The sequence below is a fragment of the Grus americana genome, chromosome 8 (assembly GCF_028858705.1).
Source record: "Grus americana isolate bGruAme1 chromosome 8, bGruAme1.mat, whole genome shotgun sequence".
NCBI lineage: Eukaryota > Metazoa > Chordata > Aves > Gruiformes > Gruidae > Grus > Grus americana.
This window is the reverse complement of record NC_072859.1, coordinates 34,787,747-34,807,459: the sequence shown is the minus strand read 5'-3', so window position 1 is coordinate 34,807,459 and position 19,713 is coordinate 34,787,747. Positions and strand designations below refer to the sequence as shown.

The 19,713-nt window shown below is 41.9% G+C and overlaps 1 protein-coding gene across 4 annotated transcripts; it reads left to right on the top strand.

The window, feature by feature from the left end:
* Positions 1-549: 549 nt before the first annotated feature.
* DEPDC1 (DEP domain containing 1) lies at positions 550-14,892 on the top strand. 4 transcript variants are annotated; one of them, XM_054834443.1, is made up of 12 exons: positions 550-686; positions 1,550-1,815; positions 2,478-2,628; positions 3,822-3,937; positions 4,373-4,503; positions 4,837-4,884; positions 8,230-8,370; positions 8,886-9,734; positions 10,374-10,546; positions 11,603-11,779; positions 12,052-12,237; positions 14,250-14,892. In XM_054834443.1, the coding sequence occupies exons 1-12, from the start codon at positions 639-641 to the stop codon at positions 14,388-14,390; spliced, it is 2,427 nt and encodes an 808-aa protein (XP_054690418.1). In that variant the 5' UTR covers positions 550-638; the 3' UTR covers positions 14,391-14,892. The 4 variants fall into 4 exon arrangements, with proteins under 4 accessions (XP_054690418.1, XP_054690417.1, XP_054690420.1 ...); XM_054834442.1 differs by having other exon boundaries at positions 8,859-9,734; XM_054834444.1 differs by lacking the exon at positions 550-686 and adding an exon at positions 984-1,110 and having other exon boundaries at positions 8,859-9,734.
* Positions 14,893-19,713: the final 4,821 nt, after the last annotated feature.

The window sequence follows — 19,713 nt, the reverse complement described above, 5'->3', positions numbered from 1 at the left end:
GCAAGCAGGTAGTGTGTGTTCAGGCAACTGTGTGTAAGCTATGTGCTAGTCTCACAGGACCTAGAACTGTTGGTCATACCTGAAGTGTTGTAAGCGAAAGCGCTCTGAAAACTGAGCTGTCACGTAACACAAGTTGGCTTTTTTCCCTCGTCTTAATAAATAACCAAGGTGAGTTTCTGAGAAGATGCAACCTTTTAAACCTCCGTTCAGGACTAACCTGTGGCTGCAGTATGTGCCTGTACGTGGCTTCTACCACACTCCGCTACTCCGTGCGCACAGGGCAGGCGGCTCTCTCAGCCCTCAGGCTGCGCAGGCTGTGGCACCGCTGCCATGGGGCAAGGCCAAACCACACCAGCTCCGGAGCCGCCCGGCAGCCGCTCACCTTCCCGCGGGGGGGACGAGGGGGTGTGTGTGTGCAGGCCGTGGGACGCCCCGCCGCCCTTCCCCTCAGGCCGCCGCCCTTCTCCTCAGGCCGCCGCCCGCCTCACGTCAGGCGGCACGTGCCCGCCCGGCTCGCCCAATCCGCTTCCGCGGGCGGCTCGCGCAGCGAATTCAAACCGCGGCGCGGCCGTTGGGCTGCGCGGGCAGGGGCGTGGTGGGTGCCCGCCCCGGTGGCCGGAGGCCCCAGCCCCAGCGGCATGGAGGGTCGGCCGGCCGCCCCGGGGCCCTACCGCGCCACCAAGCTGGTGAGGACGACGTGCTGGGGGTGCGGGGCCGGCCGGGGCAGCCTGGCGGCGGGCTCTGCCTTTCGGGCTGGCTCGGTGCGGGTTTGTGGGGCGGGAGGAGGGGGCTCGGCTGCCGCCGCGGCGCCCGGGGCCTCTCGTCAGCCCGGGCCTCTGCTCGCGGGTAAAGCGCAAATGAGTATTAACCCTTCCGGGCCGCCGCGGTCAGGGGTGCCCGGGGCAGCGTGTGGCCCTTGGGGGCCTTCGAGGTGACGGCGGTCGCCGCTGTCCGAGTGCGAGGCGCGGGAGACCGGGTGCTGTGGGACGGCGAGGCTCTGCTTCCCCCCCGTGACCGCTGTCACGCAACGCCAGGCGGCCCACGGCCCTCCCCGGGAAGGGTCTGCGGCCCTGGCAGCGTCTCGCTCCGTGGAAATCGGGCGAGAGCTCGGTAAGAGGAGTCCGCTGATGATAGCGTGTTATCTGATTTGGGGCGAGTGAACAGGAAAGGAAGAAAATGCTTTAAAATTTAAACCCGCTCCAAGCCGGAAGGCTGTGGTTTGACAGCGCCTCGGGAGCCTGAGTTGTGCTGGGCATGTGCAGACAGGGTCAATAAAACCCGTTTGTGAAACACTAACCTTATTTTCAGTTATAGAAGAATGAGATAAAAACCTAAGTGAAATGTTTACGTATTTTTAAATCTGAACTTTAAATTCAATGTTTCTAAATTAATACTACTACGTGATTTAGTATTGCTATCAATATTTGTTAGTGTTAATGTTGTGGTTTCATCTATGTGCTTATTAATGTAGTGTTGGTTTAGTTGATACTTACAATGGTCAGCTTCAGGCTTTAATCTTACATTCTTTGCTATTTTGTTTCCCATGCAGTGGAATGAAATTACGAAATATTTCCGAGCAGGCATGCCATTAAGGAAACACAGGCAACATTTCAAAAAACATGGAAGCTGTTTTACTGCATCGGAAGCTGTAGACTGGCTTCATGAAGTATTGAGGAATAACAGTAACTTTGGTCCTGAAGTTACTAGGCAGCAGACGGTTCAGTTATTAAGAAAGTTTCTCAAGAATCATGTAATTGAAGATATAAAAGGGAGATGGGGATCTGAAAATTTAGAAGACAATGGTGTGCTATACAGGTACTGAAATGAAGACCAGTTAACAGAGCTCTTCAGGTTAAGAACTTTATTGAGAAATCTTAATGCTCAGATTCCCAAAAATATCTTGCTTTGGATTGAGCAGTTGGGCCAAAAATCAATTACTAGTGCCATTTTACTCCACTCACTGTTTTACTTTCCTCCGACTTGCAGTTTAGACCGTACATCCTGAGGGCTGTTCCCATGCTTTTGTTTATCCAAGTTTTTCCCTGGCATGCATGCTACGTGTGCTCAAGTGCTTTGGAGGGGAGCCAAGGAGAATTTATTGTAGTAGCTGCATGCCGTGCTGCCAGTCCTGTGTTTACTTCTCTTGCACGTTTTACGGACAGTCTAAGTGGGAAGCAGTCTTTCTGAAGTTCTTAAATTAAAAGTATTGATGGCCCTCACTTCTCAAATTCTGCTTTCAGTGCTGTATAAATATCGGAGTATCATCCACTTGACTTTGGAATCAAGAAAAGTACCCCACAGCTAATGTATAGTTTGATAATGTTAAACAGCCTTCTAAAGAGAACATATCAGCACTTTTTCCTGTGTCTTTTCAGAGTCTTATGGAATCATACTGATAGGCTATAGTTTTGGTTAAGTGACTTCTTAGATTTTTAATCTATTATAAATGTATTTAGTATCTTTCCTGTTCATTACAGATTTCCTTCAACATCTCCAGTTAAACCTCTGCCAAGCTCATATCCACCAAAAGAGAACTTGGAAAGCTTCTCTAGGGACAAAGAAAGACTTTTTAAACTGCCACATTTATCCAGGAGAACTTTTAAAAAACATGAGTTACTACAGTCTCTGGTAATAACTTATATTTCTTACATAATTACAGTTGCCATGTATTTTCTTTATTCTTAAAAAAAAAAAAGAAGCAATCGTCTTTTAGTGACATTGTTCTGTTGTGTCATCTTCCCTTGTAGCTTAAGAAATAAATTGGTGGCTTCCTCTAGACAGTGAAATAGAATGTGTATATAGGCATAATGGAAAGATACAGCTATATTTTGTAATGAAGTATCTTGGTGGTGCGTGCTCGTGCTGTTCCTCTTCTTCAATGTACAAAAAGAAATTGTATTAAATAACCTGTAAATACTCAAACATAATATATACGTGTAAGATCATAGTTGTAACTAATATGGCATTTTTGAAATGCTGGCAGCAAGTGAAAGGGATTATGCATTTGACAGGAGAAATTAAGTATGCTTTTGAAACTATGAAGCTGTTTCTTCTAAACTTATTGGCAATAGTTTCTTGGGAAGAGAAATGGAGGCTAGTGTGTTATTAATGCAGCCACGTTACTTAGAAAGGTCACTTGACACACAGACACACACACCCCATTGTAGTATAGGGCTAATTTTGCATCAGTATGATCTGATGGCACGGAGTTTTGTGTATATATGTGTAAGCAATTGAGCATCTTAGGTCACCAGTGGGGGGGGGGGTGTTTTCTTTTTGTTTGTTTTGTCTCCTTCAGTGCAGAATTATCCCTGCTCCACTATTTTAAATATTGGGAGAGCTGAAAGATGGAGTTCTAGAAATGTTCTACAATATGTCCTTGTTGAAACTTAGTATCTTTTTTGTTTAGGAAAAATAAAAGGCACAAATTATTTACTGTTCTGCTTGCTTTCTGAAAAAGATTGAATGTGAGTGTTTGGCCCTTTGTTCTTTTGAGATTTGTGTGTGTCTGTACATCCTGAATTTAGATTGCAATCCTAAAGGAGAATACTTCACTTACTAATGCATTTGGATTTGATGTGTTTCTACCTTTTAAATTGCTGCCTTCTGAGTTGATCAGGTCTTTTTCACAGTGTTCTCTTCTGCTTTTTAGTTGGGTATGCTTACATTTCAATGCTGAGACTGTTAAGGCTCCTCCCGGGATCATGGTTTGGAATTTAATGTTCCGCAGAATGCCCTAGACTTCTGAGAACAATTTTTACTTAATTTTGAATTATCTTAAGGAGCTCGCTTATCTTATGGCATAAACCACTCATTTTCAGGAAAATTTAGAAAAAACAAAACCTGATATAGAAGAAAACGAGGAAGACACGCTGCGTAGGAAGGAAATAAGCCAGGAATATGTGCAAGAAACTTGGAGAAATATCATTCTAATACAGTAAGTAATACACAAAGCACATATAGGAGAAAATGTTTTTTATAATGTGTGTGATGGCTTGATCAAGCTTTTGGCTTGCACATTTTTTTGAAATTTTTAAAATTATGTTTTAAGTTGAATATTTTTCCTAACTATTGTTTATGTATGCTTTCTAGTGTATTCGTTAACATTGGATTTTTGCGTTTAAGAAACTTATTGAAATTTATTGTTGCTGGTGTTGAAGTATATTTTAAGTAACATAGATGCTCTTTCTTACTGATTTTTGGTGTTTGTCCCAGGAAACAATGTGTCCTCACATCGTCCTTCTCGAAGTGAGCATTTATTAAACAGCAAACTAGCTTATCCTGTAACTGGTTGAATAGATATGGAAAGAATTTGTTTTGAGTCATTGCTAGCAAACATTTTAGACAACATCTGCTCTCTTACTCCCTACAGTTTGCAAACCATTTTAGGCCTCCCATCTCTGGACGAAGTTTTGCAGCCAACACAGATAGTTCCTGAGTATGTCATATACAACATGACTAACACGAGCAAACATGGTGTTGTTATTTTGCAGAACAAATCAGGTAAGGTTTTTTGTTTGGGATTTTTTTTTCCCTGTATTGATTAAAGATTCTGTATGGTGTCGTTACAACAAACAAACAATAATTAAAGTAAGATGTTTCATAGTCTTTGATGATTTTTTCCCAAACTACAGTACAGTTCAGTATATTTGTCTAGAGGGTTTTGTAGGTGTATTGCATTCACTTTTTAATTACATGTGTAGCAATATTTAAAATAAGGTTTAAATTTGCTCTTCTGTATTTGAGGTATTATTTAATACATGTGTGCCATTATTTGTATTAGTTACTAAGTTTTTGGGCTTATGTATAAATAACCTACTTGCTTGTTTATTTTAGATGACCTCCCTCACTGGGTGTTGTCAGCTATGAAATGTCTCGCATACTGTAAGTCACTGAACAGCTTTTAAGTTCCAGAAACCTATTTTGAGAGTTGAAAGTGAAATATACTTGCATGTTAAGATCAGTTGTGATGTTTCATTTTGGAAATTCAAATAATCTGTAAGTGCCCTGACATGTCAAGAAGCAATGACAGCAATCCATATCAAATCATTGCACAGAAACGTAACCTAAAAGTTGACACATTAAAGATGATGTATTTCAGGTAATCAAAATATCAGTCCTTTAGTAGTCATCCTGGTTTTAGGCAGCATCGTCCGATTCTGCACGTGAATTTTTGGCAATGTGAACAGATTAAATTAGTGGAAGAAGAGGGGCTTCAGTGTTTGTTAATCCATGAAACGTACAGGAGAATTAATTAGCTCTGTAAGCTTTCAGTGGAAGCGGGCTTCCCAAGGCCATGAAAAAGCTAAGGACTGTTTTTTATGAAAATAATTCCTATTAACAAAGAGTCAGGCAGGGAGAAAACTTGGGTGGTTGGGTAAAACCTTTGTGTGGTTTCTTCTAATGCAGTTTTTCAGGAGTAAAGGGCCTTTCCTTTTCCAGTTACTGGCTTTGAGCTGGACTAAAACAGTTCCTATGTTTCATATTGAACTGGGGAGGCCAATTCACAGAAAACTGGTGAGTCTTTTATTTGTCTTAGAAGAAATCAAACAAAATTTTGCAAAGGGTTTGAGATGATTGCTCATATAAGTCAGCTTTATAGTCTACTAAATTCATCGTGAGAACAGAAGGAAAAGTTCCTGGATGCTGGACTTGAATATAGCTCCTCTGGTACCTCCTTCTCTGCTTCCCCACCTTTTTCTTCAAACTGTCTTTAGAAAAAGCTTATGCTTAAAACCCAGTAAGTACACCTTTTATAGCTACAGGTCAGCTGTGGAAAACAGAGATCTTACCAATCACTGCGTAGTAGATGAGATGGATTTTTAAAGTCAGATATTTTAGCTGTTAAATGCGTTTTGTGACAGAACTGAACTTTCACTGCAGACTGAAAGTCAGTCTGCACATATCCCGTGATTTGGTATTAATGTATGAAATGATAAGCAGCAAAACTGAAAGTGGTTACAACTTACAGAAAACTTAGTGCTTCTGTTTAGTTTTATTTGTGTGTGTGCTTAAATGTAAAATTTAGACATGATGTTAAACTTAGAAAAGAAGAATCAGTTACCTAAAGCATCAGTGTTAATGTGGTACTTGAACAGCTGCCTTGGAACTGCTGGGAAAGTATTTACTGTGGAGTAATACAATTAACACAGGGTTTCACACATTGCGGGGAAAAGAAAGTACTTTCACAGTGAACCTAATGAAGTTCAGTTTCTAAGGGCTCAGTCTGATGTGGATTCTCTTGCTAATAAAGGAATGGGTTTGTTCTTCAGCATGTGCTGTAGCAGACCTGTGTGGTACTAATAGTCTTTCTCCTTTACAGTGCCATTGATTTTTATGAAACTTCACAGAATCTAACTGTCTTTGAGGCTTCCTTTGTCAGTTGTGTTTGAAATTGTGTTACAAACATACAGATCGTGATTATGTAAACTTTGCATCTTTGTGAAACAGGCTTTGAAAATATTCAGGAGAAGCAGAGGACAACTAGACTGACAATTAGACTGACTTTTTTTTTTTGTTTGATTGTTTTTTTTCTAAAACTGCCTCTTTAAACAGCTAATAGGTGCATGGTAGAGGTAGATGAGTGCCTCTCAAATGAAATCTGAGATGATGAGCTCTTGTTATATGTGTGCTTGCCCTGCTGTTTAACTCCTGCCCCTCTTCCTGGCAATCTCCTTCATTAGCTGCCCTCAACGCTCTACTAGCTATTACTCGTTTGGATGATGTGTGTTTATACATCTGCGTATGTCTCTGATTGCTCGGTGGAACTGTGGTAGGGGTCCATGCAGGGTTAGTGTGGCTTCAGAAGTTCCGTTTGCAGCATATGGTCTTGTGAAAATGACTCTCTCTTTTTCTTCAATGTGACCCTTTTTCTTCATCTGCGTTCCCAAATGCATAGAGCCTCTTACATGAAGAGCACTATTAGGAAAAGCAGGACAGGGAAGAGCTTGGTGAGTGGATTTAAATCAAAGTGGAAAATACAGCTGAGCACTGATTTCTGAACGTTTCATACCTTAATTCCCACATCAGTCCTGTATTGAGAACTAATAGGTCTTTGTATTTGTGAGACGAAAACTGCAAGCAAGCTTTCTGGTATTTCAATTCTCAATTTCTAATTTGAGTGAATTAATTCAAGTGGAGATTTTTATCTCTGCATCTGCTGGCTATACTGTAACCAAATGATTAAGGCAGTAGTTACTTGGCAGAGTGAAAACTCAGAATGCTTACACTGACGGGGGAATACTGGTCTACTATATTTTTAGTGTAGTGTGTGGTAATGTGATTATGAAATTTGATCATATCAAAAGTTAAATTTTCCCTGGTTCTATCTGTAATTAAACTGCCATCTCCTAATCCATTAGAATTGTCTTTGTAAGGTAGCTTATCTCATTTGTAGGAGTTCAGTGGAGTATGGCTATGTTAGGGTTAGAAGATCTACACAATGTCAAACTCTATTCGTACCAGGACCCCTTTCATTCATTCTTGTCTGTAGCAATGTGATCAAGGTTTATTAACCAGATCTCTTGATTATCAGATTGTTTATCTGTCCACTTCTGAAGAAAAGATCCACCATGGGAGTAGAGGTGAACAAAACTTTCTCTTGGTGAGCCATTTGAATAGAGTTGTAAAGAGAGGAGGTCCCCACAGGGGGAAAAGACACTCACTGGCTCTGTTTGGCCTATGCACAAAACAACACTTATACGTTGGCTGGTTCTTCAGCACGTTCTTCAAAGACACTCACTGGCTCTGTTTGGCTTATGCACAAAACAACACTTATACGTTGGCCAGCTTCTCAGCACGTTCTTCAAAGTTGGTCATAGCATGAGCTGCTTGATCTGGAAGCTAGAGCTCCCTGTGGGAGAACTGGGATTAGTGTAGTTTGGAAATGAAGGAAAATGCAGAATTTTGTGATTATTTTGCTGAGGAACCTATAAAGTGCATAAATGAGTTTTCATTTATTTTCTTGGTGTGAAACAGCTTGTTGAAACTGAGCACAACTCCTCAGTGGCTATACAGATTATTTTGTACTACTTTTGCTCACAAGTGGAACAGTGCTGAACTAAACAAAATAGTTGTATATTGCTGACATGATTCTTGTCTTGTGAAACAGTCATTCCTACAAGAACAAACTTATGTTGATCTTTTTTTTTCTAATTATGTTTTTTTTTTAATAATGGAACTGTGAGAGTAAATACTTTTTGTGAATTTTCTTTCTTCACCTCTTTTTAGGGCCTAGAAATAATGACATGAGCCAACCAACTTACAGTGGATTTGAACGGGATGTATTCAGAACAGTTGCTGATTACTTCCTCAATCTACCTGAACCATTACTCACTTTTGAATACTATGAACTTTTTGTTAATATTTTAGGTATGTATGACTTTAGAAATAATCAGTGCAAGCTATAAGTTTATATCAACCGGGGAACAAATTTGTAATTGAAAGCAGACCTTGACTCCCTAATCTGTATGGCACTTTGAATCTGAGGAAGATCATCAATGCTACTGTTCTGTGTTACAATATTAATTGAAATGCAGTTCTGTCTCATGATATCCTATACAAATTGCTGTCTGAGCTAACATTCTAAATATGCAATAACTATAATTTTAAAGTATGTGCTTGTTCCTGTCCCTCACTATTGCAGTGTGTTAACTTTCTTTATTCTTGCATGTGGGTTGCAATTATCTTGTTAGATTGCTTTCGGACTGAGCTAAATTTTTCTTAGGTTTTACTAACAGTGTCAACTATAAATTAATGTCTTATATTTGTTGTCTTCTCTGTTCAGTTAGCAGCTTTCTTTCTGAACTTGTTCATTTTCATACCACTTGCACCTTAACTTCTATTTCATTTCCTGATAGTTATGTGTGGCTACATCACAATTCCAGATATATGCAGTGGAAAAAGTTCTGTCCAAGATGAGAAATGTGACCCACAACCTTCAAAAATTCTTCACTTGAACTCCTTCAAGTCAACCGAGTGTCTTCTTCTAAGTCTACTTTGCAAAGAGCCTGACAAAAAAAAGAAAGAATGTGAAGCTTCCAGGAAGTCGTCTTCAGAAGAGCTAACTATTCAAAAACAGTGTGCAAAGAAATTGCAGCAATATAAACTGATGTGTAAGCAAGGTGGTGCTGAGAATCTAATAGGAGGAAGTTGTCAAAATCTTAAAGGTTTCAGGAACGAACAAGATCCACCTCAAACATTTAGGACAAGATGTTACTCTCTGGAAAGAATTGGAGATATTACTTCAAATGCATGTAATAAAGGAAAATCAGATTCCCTTGGGCAAAGCGATGGGAACACCATCCTGGGCATAAGAAATGGAAAACAATCGCTACCACATCAGCATAAAGCTAATTCTGTACTGGAGCTTGGTTTTGATAACACATGTCAAAAACAAACCCATGGTATCAAGAGAGTGTCTGCCTCAACTCTTCAGGATAAAGAGCTGTTGAATGACAATCATGGATCAAAGCAAATACGCAGGTGTCTGAGTTTGCTTGGCAAGAGGAACTCTAAAAGTTGTGCTAGCATTAATATGCCAGTTGCTGAAATCACAGTAAAGCCAAGGTCTCGATTTTGTGGGCAAGAAAATCCTAATACCTCTGGTGTGGCTGCTTTGGTGGACATCGGGACTGAGGTTTCTGATATCACCATCAAAAAGAGGCTCTGCAAAAGTACCACAGAACTCTCAGAATACTCTTTCACTCACTCTTATATGTTGACTGGCACGCAAAGTAAGATGGCTTTCTAAAGCATGTTGTATTGCCTTATTGTGTTGTCTAACTAATCTCTGCTTCCTTAATCTTCAGCACTGTTGCTCGGTTTTTTGATATGTGTATGACATGATCTGTGGGTTTGGGAAAAAAAAAAACCCCAAACCTCTGGTTGCTGCATTGCACTGTCTGAAGGTAGCCTTTCGTACCTCTGCTAACAAATAGCAGCATGTAGTATCTTTGGAGTCTTAAACTTGATGTGTCAGTAATTCACCTTTCTGTTCAGGTAAGTCATAAGTAATTCTGACATAGACACTGTCTAAGAGCGAGGCAGGGAATTTACACAGACCTGTCTGTTGGAGGAGATGTCTTTTTCTGGTCCTTGAAACACATTTTCTGGAAATGCTTTCAGGAATAACATTAGTGACGCTTCTTAATTGTATTATGGTCTTAATTGTACCAGCAACTTATCGTAATGAAGCAAGTTGAAGATGACCACACAAAAACAGGCTACATAACATTATCTACCATGTTACAGCTGATTTCTATGAAACATCATTTTTTTTAATGATTATAAAATAAATTTCTTGCATTGAGATAAAAATATCCTGAAACTTGGTTCAAGTCTTAATGACAGCTGTCTTTACAATTAACTTGTAGATCTCCTTCAGCCTCATTTAGAAAGAATTGCTGTTGAAGCACTACAGATATGTTGTTTGTTGCTTCCACCACCAAATCGTAGAAAGATTCAGCTCCTAATGCGTATGATCTCTCGGATCAGTGAAAACGTGGATATGCCACGACTGCATGATGCGATGGGCACGCGTTCTTTGGTAAGAGAATCATGAGTGCAGCGTATCTATTGTTTTAAGAATATGGCTGGAGTAATGCTAAGAATACTAGCAGTATTTCTTACTTGAAGTTCTTGTCTTACTGCAATTAAATAGTGATTAATGGGCAGATTTTTCATTTCCAGAATATTAGAACCTGGTCTAGTGGAGGGTGTCCCTGCCCATGGTGGGGGGTTGGAACTAGATGGGCTTTGAGGTCCCTTCCAACGCAAACCAGTCTGGGATTCTGTGATTTACAAAAATCTGACTTGAAGCAAGCACTTTCTTGTCTCCATCCTAATACGTTTCAAATATTGTTGTTGCTTTTGTTTACTTTGGGAGGAGAAGGGAAATGATTGTTTAGTCTGATTTCTCACCCAACTGCCATTTAACTTAAAAGGTGTTGGCAAAGTGTCTGTAGAAAACCTTTCTTGGGCTAAACGTTTGTGTATGCGAAGTTATGACAAAAACAGTTCCAAAGAAGTAAATTCTCTGCCTAGTGAGTTTAAAGACTAGCTTCAAGGTCTGAATTTAAGCTTTCATTGGAATGACTAAAGATTTTTGTCAAAAAGATTAGATAAAACAACAAAGCACCTGCACATGCTAATTTAAAACAAGCCTACTAAAAGCTGGAAATACGACAGCTGTAAAAATGTTTTTTAAAGCTATTTAAAATTGGATCTTGATGTGCATTAGATCTTGGTTAGGTTGGCTCTGCAGGTTCTTTTAATCATCTCGTTTCAAGATGGCTAATTGAAGATGCACACTTTTCTACAGGGGAAGACTTTTTGTTATTAATATCTCTTTAAAAATATGTATTTCTTAATTGAAAGTACTGTTTAATTAAAAAAAAAAGTACAAGTCTAATGTTATAAGAAGTTACATTATTTCAGATGAGGAAAAAATTATAATCGTTTTTCCTCCTCTCTTGACCGGTGGTGCAGGCAAGAGAGATTGCAATGAAAGTTGGTAATGGAGAGTTCGTTGTGCCACTGTGTAGGCTGGAAAGAAGGGAAATCGCTCAACTTCACGTACTAATGATCTGCTAAACGCTTCCAGATGATACAGACTTTTTCTCGATGCGTACTGTGCTGTGCAGAAGAAGTAGATCTTGATGAGCTGCTTTCTACACGATTAGTTTCATTTCTAATGGACCACCAACAAGAAATATTTAAAGTACCAACCCACCTGCAGATTGCAGTGCGAGATCACATAGAATACATGAGGATGGCTCAGGTCAGTGGCATGATAAAGTTTAAGTTCATTTGCTAATTGTGGAGTATTTGTTACTTCTGAAGGTGGGATGGGGAAGCTGCAAATAAAACCACTATATTTTGAACACAAACTTTTATTAAACTGTTAGCGCGAACGTAGATATTAGCTACATTATGTTTTGCAACTTGTGATGTTGATATAAGTATGCTTGGATATTTGTTGGGTACCTTCTTACTGAAATAGTACATAATCCTTTGAGTACATGCAGACCCCTTCTTCAACTTTTCTTTCAGTGCAAATATCCCCCGGAAGAAATTTGTGCCATATTGCCAACGTATTCGTACTGCAAACAAATAACTTCTCAGGAGTTTGAAGAACAGAAGGTTTCTACGTCTCAAGCTGCAGTGGCGGAGCTCTTGGAGAACATCATCAAAGATAAAAACTTGTCCGTGAAAGACAAAAGGAAAAAGTTAAAACAGGTAAGAAACTTGGTGGATGCTTCATCTGATTCTGAAGATGCCTTTGTGAGGGCAAGATCTCTGTCACTAGGCCCTGGTGCAGAGCAAGGGCAGACTGCTTAGAGAGAAACGCTTGCCTCATAGCCGGGAGCTGTTCAATGTGTTTTGATGGCATGCTCTGATTGGCATTTTAAAGACAGTGTCTAATACAGCATTCGACGCTGTCTGGCAGCAGTGGTGTTCAAACAGTGATTTAAAACCAGTATGAAATTATTCCAAGATACTGCTCTCCATTCCATAACATGGGATAGAATTATAGCATGGTTTCTTGTGGTGCACTGGCTATACAAGTTTACCATTCAAATGCTATAGATGGGCTTAAAATCTGTCGGCAATAAAAGCAGTGATTTTCTGCTTGAAGAGGTCAAGCCGTATCTGTTCACAATTCTGAAATGTTCATTTCTGTGGGCTTAGCTTTGTTTTGTAACGTGTATATTGCTCAAGATTATCTGGCACTTCCATGGCCTACTAACATATTGCCTAATACTAAAGCTAAAATACAGCAATTCTGGCAGGATTTAATACTGGAGGGGTTTTTCTTTTTCGGAAAACCTTTTGGCAAGTATTTCTGACTAAATGAATAGTATTGTACTTGTCCTAGAATCTCCTAAGCGAGTCTTGTGACTCCAATTTGAAAAAGCAGCTTTTCAGAGCAAGCACATTTCTTTCTCCTTGGTGCTCCTCCCCCAGCCTCTGCAGCACTGACTTTCATGCGTGTTGTGAAAACTTTCTGGTCCTGAACAAAAGTCCAGCCTTCCCTTTTACAAGTTCATTAAAACTTCCTGCAGTCGACTAAAACTTGGAGTAAGCAGGCAGTAAGAAGTGATACACAGCAGTACTTTAAGGAGGTGAAGTGGGGAGGAAGGAAATAAACTAAAATCCTCTAATAGTAAAACTTGAAGTATGTACTTAAATTTTTTTATGAGTTCCCACCAAAGTCCAGAAGCAGCTTGTAAGGGCCATGTGTCAGCAAAGTTTTATTTTTAAAATTCCCAGAGCTACATCGGTACAGTCTTGCCATTTGTGCTGGGACAGCTAGTGGTGTGATAAATCACAACTTTTTGGAGGGATCAATTCTGATACTTTGAATTGGGGAAAGCCAGACACCTGGTGCTTAACAGAGGGTTAGGTCCAACTTGTATCAACACCAAAAGTTACAAATGGTGTCATTTTCCATAGGTTGATTCAAGCAGCAGAAAGCTTTGGCTGATGCGTAGATGCATTTACCGTCGTTCATTCCTTCCTGAGGCTTTACATAGGAAACAGGCAAAATGTCAAAAACATGCCTCTGAAGCCAGAAATTTTTGTTTAGTTACTTTTCAGTTCCTGCAGATATGTAACTCCCTTGGTTAAGCTTACTAGCTTTCCTGAGAGAATACCTTCAAAACAGGCTAAATCTTGGCTGCCATTTGGGTAAAACACATTTATCGTTGTCATTCTTGAAAGACAGCTTTCCAAGCATAAACAGAATATACACCGGTGCTGGCTGGGCAGCGTGGCTTCCCGTGGGTGGCTGCCCGGCCTTCCTTGGAGGGTGGAGGGCTGGGGAAGCTGCTCAAACAATAAGCAGCTTTACTACTACTCAGCTGATGAACAACGTGGTGAGCGACCACAGACCGTCATTGCGAACGGAGATCCAGGCAGAACAGTACGGTGTGCTCAGAGAACTATTCTGGTCACAACAGCTGAAAATCGATGGGAATAAAATGCGATCAGAAGCTTTTCTCATTTCAACAGAAGATGAAGTGCCTGACAAATTTCTGTTTGACTCTGTTTATCAGTTGTGAACTCATAAGCGCAAAGGGCTACAGCTTTGCTCAAGTGTCACAGCACAGTTACTTTACGTTGCTGATAGTTTTGCTCCTCCTGCTGATGTGTGTCCTTGCAAGGTGATTCATGCTCGAGTCTTGCACGGCTGGAGCTTTTGGTGGAGTCTGATATTTTATTTTATTTTTTGATTTTGTGTTTTCTAGTTTCAGAAGGAATACCCGCTGATCTACCAGAACAGATTTCCAACTACAGAAAATGAAGCAATGCTATTTGAGAACAAACCTACCATCAAACAACCGATGCTTAGCCTAAGGAAACCAAGATTTCGTAGCCTAAGATATTAATTTCACCGCACTTCAGCTGCTTTTTGATTTGATGGATGTATGTATGAATGATTTACCAAAGGGCTCTTGCTACAGAAATTGATGGTGGCTGTGTGTGTAGAAGGAAGAAATGTTTACATGGACACTATGTTGAAATGTGCCAAAATAACTTTTTTGTGCAGTTAACTTTGGAATTACTGCTGAGAGAGAAATATTTATCTGTTTACAAATTATTACAATATATTGTGCTCAGTAAAATAAATGTGAAAATAAGCATGAAGCTATTAGTAACCAAAAATTTATATATGGTTTTCATATGGGAAACTAATGATATGCATATTGTTGTAACTTTTTAAATTTGTTCAGGAAGTTGTGCCATTTATTATAGCTTGTGTAGGGGTTTAAGTGTCTGTATGTTATGAAGAAGTGCCTTCCTTGTATTCTCAAAATATTTGTCTTTAAACAAAACAATGTTCTTTGAGGCTAACTTAAAAGTTGCTTCTGTTGTTTCCGAGGGAGCCAGAAATTCACCATAAATAAATTATTATCTGACTCCCTAAAATGCTTTTGTTCATCTCATCTGCAAAATTCACATAAGCTTTTGTATATTTATTTATATTAAGTCTTAAGTTTTCCATGAAAATGTCAGAAATATACTGATTTGGGATCTAGTGGTAGGCTTCTCAAAATAATAGAAGCGATAGATGATACATGAAGTGACAACAAATATAATCAGAATACGCTAAATTTCCTTATTTTGTTTCCAGAGTTAGGGGTTTGCTTATTAATTCTGATGGGGTCACAGTTCCCCCACATCTGCACAAGTATTTCTGAGAGAACAATTCAAAGTAGTTTTTCATAAAAGAGATCCCAGCTTAATATTTAGACAGATATGCACCAGGCAAAGAGCTAAAAAGTCACAAGTGGTGAATGATGTTAGTGTGAAAAATGGGTGCTCTTCTCCCCTGTATTTGTATCCATCAAAAAAGAAGCCCGAAATCCTGCTCTCTGTTCTCCCAAAAAGACACTTTTCAAGGGAATTTTAAATAAGATTTAATGAAAATATGTGGTGGGTTGAGCCTGGCTGGGGGCCAGGTGCCCACCAGAGCCGCGCTCTCACTCCCCTTATTCACCAAACAGGGGAGAAAAGGCATAACGAAATGCTTGTAGGTCGAGATAAGGACAGGGAGAGATCACTCACTAATTATCGTCACGAGCAAAACAGACCAAACTTAGAGAGAGAATTCATCTAATTTATTACTAGGCAAAACAGAGTAGAGGAATGAGAAAATAAAATCAACTCTTAAAACACTTCCCCCTACCCCTCCCATGTTCCCGGGCTCAACTTCACTCCCGGCTTCAACCTTCCCCCCCTCAGCGGCACAGGGGGACGGGGAGTGGGGGTTACGGTCAGTTCATCTCACGGTGTTTCTGCCGCTTCTTCATCCTCAGGGGGAGGACTCCTCTCATCGTTCCCCTGCTCCAGCATGGAGTCCCTCTCACGGGGTGCAGACCTTCAGGAGCAAACTGCTCCAGCGTGGGGTCCCCCACGGGGTCACAAGTCCTGCCAGCAAACCTGCCCTGGCGTGGGCTCCTCTCTTCACGGGTCCACCGGTCCGGCCTGGAACTTGCTCCAGCGTGGGCTTCCCACGGGCCGCAGCCTCCTTCAGGTGTCTCCGCCTGCTCCGGCGTGGGGTCCTCCACGGGCTGCAGGTGGAATCGCTACACCCCCTCATCCTTCCTCCATGGGCTGCAGGGGGACAGCCTGCTCCATCATCATCCTCCCTCCCTGGGCTGCAGGGGACAGCCTGCTCCATCATCATCCTCCCTCCATGGGCTGCAGGGGGACAGCCTGCTTCACCATGGCCTTCTCCACGGGCTGCAGGGGGATCTCTGCTCCGGCGCCTGGAGCTCCTCCTCCCCCTCCATCTGCACTGACCTTGGTGTCTGCAGAGTTTCTTACATCTTCTCACTCCTCTCCCCGGCTGCAAAAGCTCTCTCTCTCTAAGTGTTTTTCTACTTCTTAACTATGTTATCACAGAGGCGCTGATTGGCTTGGCCTTGGCCAGCGGCGGGTCCGTCTTCGAGCCGGCTGGCATTGGCTCTATGAGACACAGGGGGAGCTTCTAGCAGCTTCTCACAGAAGCCACCCCTGTAGCCCCCCCGCTACCAAAACCCTGCCACGCAAACCCAACACAAAATAATTGCTTTCCTCTTAACAGAGTAAAAATAACGTAGTAGAGCAAAAAGATGGATGAGCCTTTAAGGATCCATCGAAGCATTGTTTATATTAAAAGTATTTGGAAAGTTGTGATTTCTAGCTAAAGTCAGCTGACATGCCAAGCATGAGCTTTGCCATGAGACCTATGGATATTGCTGCTCATCATCTGGAAATATGACCAGTATGTACTGGAAGAATTTCAAGTTTTGTGTATGATAAGTTTTTTATAGAACGTGCCCTGGGAGTAGGGAGCGCTAATGGATCTGCCTCTTGCTCTGAACGCAGCTCATCACCTTATTTCAGCCCAAGGAGAGGAGAAGGTGGCGTGGGGTCGAGAACAGGGCTGGTGAGGGTGCAGCTGCATGTGGGGGCAGTGAGGAAGTGGGCAGAGGAGTTGATGAGAAAAGCAGTTGAATGGTAAAAATTAATTTGATGCAGGGCAGCTAAAGGGAGGAAATGCGGCCACCACGTAAAACATAATTTCTGTAAATTCTCGTGTTAATAGCCAGTATTTTTTGTATGTTTCAATCCTGTGCCAAAACTATCCCTTGAGTAAGGAACAATGTATATCTCCTTTATGTAAGTGCTGGCTGCACTGGACTCTGTTAGCCGTACGTATGCAATTTGGGTCTCGTTGCTGTGCTTGAGCTTCTCGGTTTGGTCTGGCCACTGGTCAGCCACAGCCCAAGCCGTGCCCTGTCCCCTCCGTGACCTACGCTGACATTCAGGGGGGCGTCTTGCTGTGTAGTTCTGTCATGACGCCCTTCAGTGAAGGGTTTCTTCATGCTCAATGACGTCCCAGTCTATAACGTGCTGTACACTGAAACCATTTTGCACTTGGAACCGTGTCGAAGTTGGGTTTTGCTGTGAGGAATTTGTCTGTGTTACACTTCAGTTGTAACGTTGCCTCTAGGTAAGTCTTAAACTACCTGCTTATTTTGGCTGTATTTGCAAAAAATGGAAGGGATGCACTGCACGTGTTGGCCTGCAGAAGAAGGTACATTTGAAGTCCAGCTTTGGTTTTGCTTTAAGAGCTGTTTTTATTAAGCAGTTTTGTGCTTTATGGAATCTGATATTATGGAGTGTTTTTCCTCTGTTACCTTGTTTGGTTCTCTTACACCGTTCTGAGCTGTGCAGCGTAGGCACATCCGTTAGGTGCTGTCATGTCTTGCCCATTCTTAGGATAAGAAACCGAATTGTCGTTGTGCCTGCACGTGCAGAGTCTTACAGTAATTGTCATAAAACCAGTCATCAAAATTAAAGCAAATGTCAACTGCTCATTTCTTTACCTGGTTTGGGTTTGTTTGGTTTTTTTGGCATCTCACAGGGAGGCTCCATCACAGTCTGGTGCAAGTTCCTACCCTGCTGTCTAACGCTTCCTGTTATGAATAGGGTTGTGGCTGAGGATCGGCACTTTTATATTTGACATCCTGGTACGTAACTGCTGCAGTCTGCAACCAGGAGCCTGCACTTCAGCTCATTCTGGCTGCTCCCTGGAAAAATGAGGCAAAACCACCTTTCCATCCTGCATCTAGTCTTATGTCAGCTTTACAGGGTGGGGGTTGGTGCAGAAATGTATTTTCCGATAGCGGGGGTACCTCTGGCACAATACCTACTGTGCGAATGTCGTATTGCTCCTCTCCTTGTGAGGAGGAAGGCTTTGTAAATGAGAAACCAAGATTAGCCCCGGTTTAGCTGATACTAGTAAAGCTTTAATGGCCTGTAGATAACTTTGCACTTGCGTAGTAAGAGGCAGATGTTCATCCTCTAATGCCTGTAGTCAACTACTTTGAAAAATCCAGTACCTGCCTGAACTTGCTTCTAGTTATTCTCAACCTGGTAAGTGTTGTGTAAATGCTTTATTTATTTATGTGTTCCAGTTAAGCAACTTACTAGGCGAGAAGCTCACATTTCTTGGGATTTAGCTTTCAAAGGACTGCCCTCATTATTCAGAGCTCTTGATCCATGTTATTTAATGTTCCCTTCTAAGGTTTTGACAGAACTTAGCAAAAACGTGAATAGACAAATTGACTAGCCATGGGACAATTAAAACATTCCAAATGAATGACAGATACAGAGTTAAATTTAATCTAAACCTTTCTTCGAGCTATCGTTTTCCTCTTGAGTGCAGTTTGTTACTGGAATCCTTTCTGGGGTGTTTTTTTGTGAATTATCATATTGCAAAAACTATAATTCTGTGTGGGAGCAGCTCGCCCCAAGCGCGTTTGCAGTTGCCTCTAATCCCTGAGCCGTGTACGACGCGGCGTGGCGGCACTGCCTGGTCCCCGCAGGCCTGCTCTGAGAAGGGGCTCTGCACGGAGCAGCCGCCGCTGCCGTACGCTGGGTCCAGAGGAGGAAATGCTGGCCCACGCGTGCTGGTAGTGAGGATTCTGCGCCGGGGCGTAGGGGATGGCTTCGCCGGGCTTCGCTCCCGCCCCTGCGCCGGAGCAGCGGTGGGCGAGGGGCGTAGGGGCTGCTGCCCAATTCCCAGTCTTGCTTAGAAAGGACTGTGAGTGCTGTTCTGTCTTCTGGTACGCAAGAATCAGGCTCACAGAAACTGTTTTAGACTTCTTTTTTTTTTTAAACCCTTATTTTGATTTGAGTGGTTTTGTTCATTTGGAATGGACTATGTTTATTTAGAGACACCGTCAGCAGAGGTGTAGTTCCCAGCGCTGGGGAGCTCTCAGAAATACTGTCTGGGGCAAATCCGAACCAGTTTGCTCAGCTTGTGGCCAACTCGGGTGCGCTGCCACGGTTGGCTCTTTGGGCTTTGAATACGTACTTACGGTTTTGCATGCACAGAGCCAAAACTCTTCTCTTTTCGCTGCAGTGTTTCAGCGCTATGAGTTGTGATTGCCAGCTGCAACACCGCCTGCGCTGCTGGCCGTCGGAGGTAAGCAAACTTGTTGCCTCCTTTTCCTGCCCAGAAAGGCAGGATGAGATGCTGCTGCTTGTGCTTAGCAGCACCTTTATTGCTAATCGGTGCCCGTAACTCCCTCTTAGCTGCGCTAGTCGCAAGGAAGATCAGTTTTATAGTGCGTTGGTAGGTTATGTGCTGTCTTAGGCTGTTCTTGGTTCTTGGACCAGAAGTTGCCTGGTCTGGTGCTGGCTGGAGTGCGGTGG

Bases quoted from the DNA above. Each gene is read 5' to 3' on its own strand.
- DEPDC1 (XM_054834442.1), top strand. From the start codon at position 639: ATGGAGGGTCGGCCGGCCGCCCCGGGGCCCTACCGCGCCACCAAGCTG. The intron at 4,885-8,229 runs GTAAGTCACTGA...ACCTCTTTTTAG, and splicing joins TATGAAATGTCTCGCATACT to GGCCTAGAAATAATGACATG. The intron at 9,735-10,373 runs GTAAGATGGCTT...ATTAACTTGTAG, and splicing joins TATGTTGACTGGCACGCAAA to ATCTCCTTCAGCCTCATTTA.